General features: G+C 33.6%; 2 protein-coding genes across 2 annotated transcripts; both read left to right on the top strand.

Annotated features, from left to right (window-relative positions):
* The first annotated feature begins 554 nt into the window (after window positions 1–554).
* Window positions 555–2,008, top strand: LOC131639457 (protein transport protein Sec61 subunit beta-like). The gene is made up of 2 exons (XM_058909952.1): window positions 555–707; window positions 1,565–2,008. The coding sequence occupies exon 2, from the start codon at window positions 1,568–1,570 to the stop codon at window positions 1,808–1,810; it is 243 nt and encodes an 80-aa protein (XP_058765935.1). The 5' UTR covers window positions 555–707; window positions 1,565–1,567; the 3' UTR covers window positions 1,811–2,008.
* A 144-nt stretch (window positions 2,009–2,152) lies between these two features.
* LOC131639456 (probable LRR receptor-like serine/threonine-protein kinase IRK) lies at window positions 2,153–6,683 on the top strand. Its single transcript, XM_058909951.1, has 4 exons — window positions 2,153–2,975; window positions 3,118–3,329; window positions 3,438–4,741; window positions 5,136–6,683. Exons 3-4 carry the CDS (start codon window positions 3,567–3,569, stop codon window positions 6,589–6,591), a joined length of 2,631 nt encoding a protein of 876 aa, XP_058765934.1. The 5' UTR covers window positions 2,153–2,975; window positions 3,118–3,329; window positions 3,438–3,566; the 3' UTR covers window positions 6,592–6,683.
* Window positions 6,684–7,539: the final 856 nt, after the last annotated feature.

Here is a 7,539-nt window from a genome sequence, read left to right on the forward strand (position 1 = left end):
GATGAATATGGACGCATTTGATCATAACAAAAACACCTCCAAAGCCAGTATTGCTCGAAACAAAAATATAATATGTTCATTGGAAAGGTTGTCGAATGATGAATACAAATATAGTTTTGGTTTTTCCATTAGAGGTGATAGTAGTGGCAGATAGGGAGGAGAAGGGGCGGCGGCAGAGGTAGGGTTTGAGGGGAAAGAGAGAGAACACAGTAGGGTTTGTTGTTGTCCTCGGTTGTAATAGTGTATGAGAGTGAAAATACTTTTGGGTAAGGAGGGAAATATATTTTTGAATTGAAGCATAATTGGGGCTGCCAAGTGTTAAATGTTAATTGGGAGTGAATGGTTAATTTGTTAGTTACCATTATGTCCAACTTACAATGTAAATTTTTTTTTTGGGAAAAGGGTAAAATAGGAAAAGTGGTCAATTGATTAATAATGTATAGATAGTAGATAGTAGACTTCCCACGTGAATAAAGCTAATTAATAATAACACGCAGAATATGATTACGTGGCAAATCTTTATTGGTCACATTCGCGTGGACATACATCACAAATCCAAGTCAAATTTCATTTCTTTTTATAAACCTCTTACGACTAAGTAAACAACTAAACACAGTCGTTTAAAACTTCATTCACCTAACACGACGAGTTCACCGTCTCAGATCACCGGCGCCGACGAATCTCCGTAACCGGAATTCATCATTCAGGTTCGTTTCTCAAATTTTGTTTTCCAGTTGTTTAATCGGATGAGTAAAATTGATTTGTGTTTGTATTTTGAGTTTCATGCAATTAAGATTCTTGTTTATAGATTTAGGACTAGGGTTTTGAGATTTTGAATTTTGCTTGTAGTTTTCTAACTTTTTAGAATTGAATCAAAGTTTCTGATATTTATGAACTAGGGTTTTGAATGCTAATAATACTTTATTTGAATTACTTCTTTGAATTCGAGGTACATTTTATTTTTTCATTTTCTTAATATTGTTTTGAATTGTAGTCATGTTCCATGGTTTTAAATTGCGGTTGCAGTTGTGGATGTGGTTGAGAGTGTTGTGATTACGGTCACTACAGCTGCAATGCACATTGCGGTAGTTGAGGTGCATTGCGGTTGTGCAGCGTGAATTTTTTTTGCGAGATGTTTGTAATACACTGGTAAAAAATACTTAATATTAAGTTCTTCATTGCGTGAGTAGTAAATTGAGTTTTGAGGTTATGAAATTTTTAGTTTTGATGAAAGTACTTGAAGAAACATGGACGAAACTGTCTGATGCTGTTTATAATGCGGTTGGGCGTTTGATTGTAAATCACATTGCCATTGCGGTTTGATGCGGTTGCAGAAGTTACTTCATTGCGGAGTGCGATTTAAAACCATGTCAAGTTCATCTTTAATAGTAGTTGCAGAACAAATTATGTTTTAAAAAACTTGTTCTTATGATAAGTATGAGTTTTCTTTAAACAATAGATTCTCCAGCAAGTTAAATCAGGTTTTGCATGTCATATATAAAGTAGGAATTCAATCTAAATTGGGTCTTAGTTTTGATGTTAATTGTGTGAGTTTGCATTTCAGAAAATGGCTTTAGGTGGAGGAAATCCCCAACGAGGAAGTGCAGCGGCTACCGCAAGCATGAGGAGAAGGAAAACAGCAGGTGGTGGAGCCTCAGGAGGAGCAGCTGGAACTATGCTTCAATTTTACACTGATGATGCACCTGGACTCAAAATCTCCCCTAATGTAGTACTTGTGATGAGCATTGGTTTTATAGCTTTTGTTGCTGTTCTTCATGTGATGGGCAAACTGTATTTCAGAGAGGCTTAAGAAGCTGGGTTCGTTTTTGGACCTTTTATACAATGACTCTGTTAATGAACTTAGATTTCTGTTGCTAGGATGATTATCCCTTTGGTATTGTATTTCTTTTTGTTCTTATTTTTAAGTTAAAACAAGGGATTGATATTAGCTTTGTTTATCTTTTGTTTCTAGAAGTGAAAGTGGTATAAGATGTAAAATTTGATGGTTTCTTTTTATGCATACTTTTGAATTGTTATATAGGTGTGGGAAAATAACCTCCGAAAGATAGACATGGAAAACACCATTCAATTTCAAACAAATAAATCCATACAATTTACACTTAAAATTGAATGGTTAACTAACTTCCATTAAAAACGAATTGTTGAATACCGAGTTTTTAGTTCTGCACTCTTTAATATATCGCACTGTTCTACTGTTATTTTGCAGGCTTTTAACAGGCGTGTGTATTATTATAATTTTTTTTAGGACTTTTAACTATTATAATTTTTTTTTTTTAGGACTTTTAACTATTATAATTTTTTTTAGGACTTTTAACTTTTAAGGGTATTAGGCTTTTGCACCTCCGCCGTGTTTTGGCACAGGGAAGCTTTTAGACCCTCCCTCTGTTTGAATTCTAAGTGAAATACAATTTTTTATCCTACTTTAAAATTACTTAAAAAAATATATAGTAGAGGATAAGCAACAATTAGTTGATATGTTCTTTCAGACATCATCAATGCTATAAATAATATTTTTTTTTGAATTTAAAACACCAAATTGCTTGATTCCTACGATTCCACAGAAAAACAATGATACATTATTTTTGCTTAATAATAAAATACATGAAAAAGAAAATAGAGTTTGAATATCATCATCATCCCACTGAAAATCTGTCTAAATGCCATCTCATGCACATCATAGCATATCCCCCCGTAGGCCATAACCAAAGCATACATGGAAAAAGCTTCTCTCTTCCCACCTTTAAATTCCTCACTTTACTCGGTCATCACAAGAAGATGAAAAAATGAGGTACTAGAAATGCCATGTTTCTTATTATTTTATATACAACAAATTTATTCCACCTTCCATCAAAAATCACATTCACAAACTTTTCTTTTCAATTCACTTCTAACTTCTGTGAGTCAAATACTTTTCATTCTTCCTTTGAGACTCTGAACTTTAAAAAAAGTTAAAGGTGAGTTTGCTCAACTTGTTTCACTTTGTTTATTTACTCTTTTTTTATCTCACATGGTTGTTTCTTGTCTAGGCTATTTGTTTTTTTACTACTCTTTTTGTTCATACAGTAAATTCTTAATTCTAACTCCATTTTGTTGCAGCCACATCGAGTACTTGGAGAAGATAAGATGGTAATGGATCTCTTCCAATTTAACTAGAGGTTCTGGATTCAAACTCAATCATGAACACGTAGCAGTGTTAAATTCTTTTGAGGAAAAGTTTTATTGTCCATTGTAATCCTTCCCGACTCGAGGAATAAGTCTCTGTAATTGCACGCTGAGGATATTCGGTTTCTACCGGTGATTCAAAACTTGTTAGTACCATCTTTTTGTCTCTTCCCTACCACTCTCATTATTTTTTCTTGCACTTGAAACTTTCTTTTATATTTGTATGTACCAAAAGTTTGTTGTTGATGTAACAGTTTGGTTCATAGACCATGCTTTATTTGGACCCACCAATACTTTTCTACAAAGTGCAAGAAAATGGAAATATCAATGTTCATAAGATCCTCTTCTAAATACTTTCCTACATTATACCTATCAACCTAACAATGCAAGCTCAATTCATCATCATCACCCTTTCTTTGTTTCTTATTCTTTTTGTTCCATTCCAAGTGATCTCACTATACCAACCTTTCAATGAAGATATGCTAGGATTGATAGTGTTCAAATCAGGTCTAGAAGATCCAAAAAACAAACTTTCTTCTTGGAATGAAGATGATTATAGTCCTTGCAATTGGGAAGGTGTGAAATGTGACCCTATAACAAATAGAGTTTCTTCTCTTGTTCTTGATGGATTCTCTCTTTCGGGCCATATCGGTAAGAGTCTTATGAAGTTGCAGTTCCTTCAAATTCTTTCACTTTCTAGGAACAACTTCACAGGAAAAATAAACCATGATCTTCTTGTCACACTTTGGAATCTAAAAGTTGTTGATTTGAGCGAAAATAGTCTCTCGGGAACTATTCCGGACGAGCTTTTTCAACAATGTTGGTCGTTAAGAGTTTTATCTTTCGCGAAAAACAATCTGACAGGTACTATCCCCGAGTCTTTGAGCTCGTGCTACTCGTTGGCAAGTTTGAACTTTTCGTCTAATCAGTTGAATGGTGAGTTACATTCCGGAATGTGGTTTCTGAAGGAACTTCAATCGCTTGATCTCTCGAATAATTTTCTTAAAGGAGAAATTCCTGAAGGAGTTCAAAATCTATATGATTTGAGAGAGTTAAGACTAGGGAGGAATTTGTTCACCGGTAGGATTCCGGAGAATATAGGAAACTGTTTGCTCTTGAAGATGATCGATTTCGGTGATAATCTTCTAACCGATGAAATTCCGGAGTCGATACAAAGACTCACTTCATGCACATTGTTGAATTTGCAAGGGAATTTTCTCAATGGAAGCATTCCACATTGGATCGGCGAATTGAACAATCTTGAGATATTGGATCTTTCTTCTAACAGATTTTCGGGTTCGATTCCATCTGGAATCGGAGGTCTTAGAAGTTTGCAAGTTTTGAACTTATCTACAAACAATATCTTTGGTTCGATTCCGGCGAGTATTAAAGAGCTTAAATCTTTGTATGTTCTTGACTTAAGTGATAACAAGCTTAATGGAAGCATTCCTTTAGAAATAGAAGGAACAGTTTCACTTATTGAATTGAAGCTTCAAAGGAATTTGTTAGGTGGAAGAATTCCAGTTCAAATTGCAAACTGTTCAGCTCTAAAATCTTTGTAAGTTCTTTATCACACTTTACATCTTTCATGCTATAGTTTAATTAAGTGCTTATAGCATAAGTGCTTATCATATAAATTATTTTGTATAAGTTATTTCTATACCAATAGATATAATCAAATCAAATTGTTTTTCATATAAGTTATAAGCTACTTTGAAAAAAATTGTCAGTCTGACACTAACACTGTCACTTGTGATTACTTTCAATTTATTTTGTTTTTTCAAATTGTTATCAGTGTCTAGTGTCTTATCTGATGTCCGTGTCTGTGTCCGTGCTTCATAGTTCAGTTCATAAGATAAACTCAAATAGGCCAGTTCAACAACCTTCTGGAGTTTATGAATCGATCATTGTTTCTAACTTTTATTATTTTTCTGTGAATTTCAATGGAACAGGAATCTTGCACACAACAATCTTATTGGATCAATCCCTGCAACAATTGCAAACCTAACAAATCTTCAATCTGCAGATTTGTCATGGAACAAACTCTCCGGAACTTTACCGAAAAAGCTCACAAATCTTACACATCTTTCCTCATTCAATGTTTCATATAACCATCTTCAAGGTGAATTACCAATTGGTGGATTCTTCAACACAATCACTCCTTCATTTGTTCATGGAAATCCATTGTTGTGTGGTTCTGTTGTTAACCACTCATGCGATCGATCTTATCATCCGAAACCTATTGTTTTGAACCCTAATTCAAATTACAACAGTTCAAGAACTTCTTTACAAAACCATCATCATAAGATAATGCTTAGTATATCGGTTTTTATTGCTATTGGTGCGGCGGTTTCTATTGTTGTTGGTGTTGTTGCTGTTACGGTTTTGAATATCCATGTTAGGTCTTCGGTTTCACATTCTGGTTCTCCGTTTGGATTATCCGGTGGTGAGGATAATAGTTTTTTGCCAGAAAAAGATCCAAAATGCGGAAAATTCGTGATGATTAATGGTGATGATGTTGAGTTTTCCGATGAGGTGAACAATCTTCTTAAAGAAGGTAATGAAATTGGCCGCGGTGGATTTGGAGTTGTTTATTGTGTAGTCCTTCGAGATCAGAATTTTGTTGCGATCAAGAAGCTTTTAGGTTCGAGTATGACAAAATCACAAGAAGAATTTGAGCGAGAAGTTCAAAAGCTTGGTAAGATTAGGCATCAAAATCTTGTGGGACTTGAAGGCTACTATTGGAATTCATCTTTTCAGCTTATAATTTATGAGTATTTTTCTAGAGGGAGTTTGCATAAGCTTCTACATGATGATGATCAAAGCAAAATTGAGTTTTCTTGGAGAGCAAGGTTCAAGGTTATTTTAGGAATAGCAAAAGGTTTGGCCTATTTACATCAAATGAACATAATCCATTATAACCTAAAATCTACTAATGTTTTTATCGATATTCACGATGAACCGAAAATCGGAGATTTTGGTTTGGTGAACTTATTACCAATTCTCGACCATTGTGTTTTGAGCAGCAAAATTCAAAGTGCGTTAGGATACACAGCTCCTGAGTTTGCGTGTCGCACGGTTAACATAACGGAAAAGTGCGACGTATATGGTTTTGGAATTTTGGTTCTAGAAATTGTGAGCGGAAAAAAACCCGTGGAGTATATGGAGGATGACGTCGTTGTTCTATGTGATATGGTGAGAAGTTCGTTGGAAGATGGGAAAGTTGAACAATGTATCGATGAGAAACTTGTTGGTTATTTTTCGCCCGAGGAGGCGATTCCTGTGATTAAATTGGGATTGGTTTGTGCGTCGCAAGTGCCTTCAAGTCGTCCTGATATGGCTGATGTTGTTAACATATTAGAGACGATACAATGCTCTTCAGAAGGACAACAAGAGGAAATACAGTGAACTTTGAAGTATAGAAATACAACATGTATTGCAATATTTTGTGAAGTAAAGTTCAGTTTGCTTGCTTTTGAAGTTATATATAAAAATAAAATAGAATTGATATTTAGTTAATTTTGTTCTCTGCTTCTGTTTGTTTTTTGAGTTTTCATTACTTGAAATATTCACTATATATTTTTTCTTATTTCAACTTGTATCAGCTAGCTTTTTAGGTATCAGATAGCTCATAGAGCTAAGATCAATAGGAAAAAAAGTTTTTATATCTAAAAAATGGCAAATTAAAATTTATTGGTCATGTAAGACCCTTTAATTCTTTCTTTTTGAAGAATTGTATATATAAACTATTAAAAATACCTTAATCAAATAATTAAGAAGCATAACTATTATTTGAAAGTAATGTGAAATAATAATTAATGGTATTTATATTAATAATAATTTCTATTTTCCTATTTTTTTTTTAAAAAAATAATATCCATTATTTAACATTTTTTTAAAAAAATTAAAGGTTTTGGAATAGAGGAATTTAAGAACCTAATCGTTTTCGAGTATGTCGAAGGTGGATTACTGCACATGAGTTAAAATTTGGTACATTTACACCATAGTTAAATATTGAGAGTGTGCTCCTCTCAAGGTCTTGAATTCGAATTCAGCTAGGTGCTAACAACTCTTGTATTTGAACATGTCATAGGATTAGTCAGTCGCAAAGTCGGATATTAAGATTTAAAAAAAAATCAGTTAAATTATAATTAACTTTCACATTGCTTTCAAAAATTGTAGATAAGGTCGATCTATTTTATCATAATTAAATAGAGAGAAATCTCGCTGGCCTTAAAAGATTTAAGATTGTTATCTACTAGAGAATATGTGTCGTGGACATCATGAATGACACTCACAAAGAGACTTCAAAAGCACCACCATTAACAAACTTTTTCAATTGACATAATATAATGC

This window comes from Vicia villosa, unplaced genomic scaffold (assembly GCF_029867415.1).
Source record: "Vicia villosa cultivar HV-30 ecotype Madison, WI unplaced genomic scaffold, Vvil1.0 ctg.002646F_1_1, whole genome shotgun sequence".
NCBI lineage: Eukaryota > Viridiplantae > Streptophyta > Magnoliopsida > Fabales > Fabaceae > Vicia > Vicia villosa.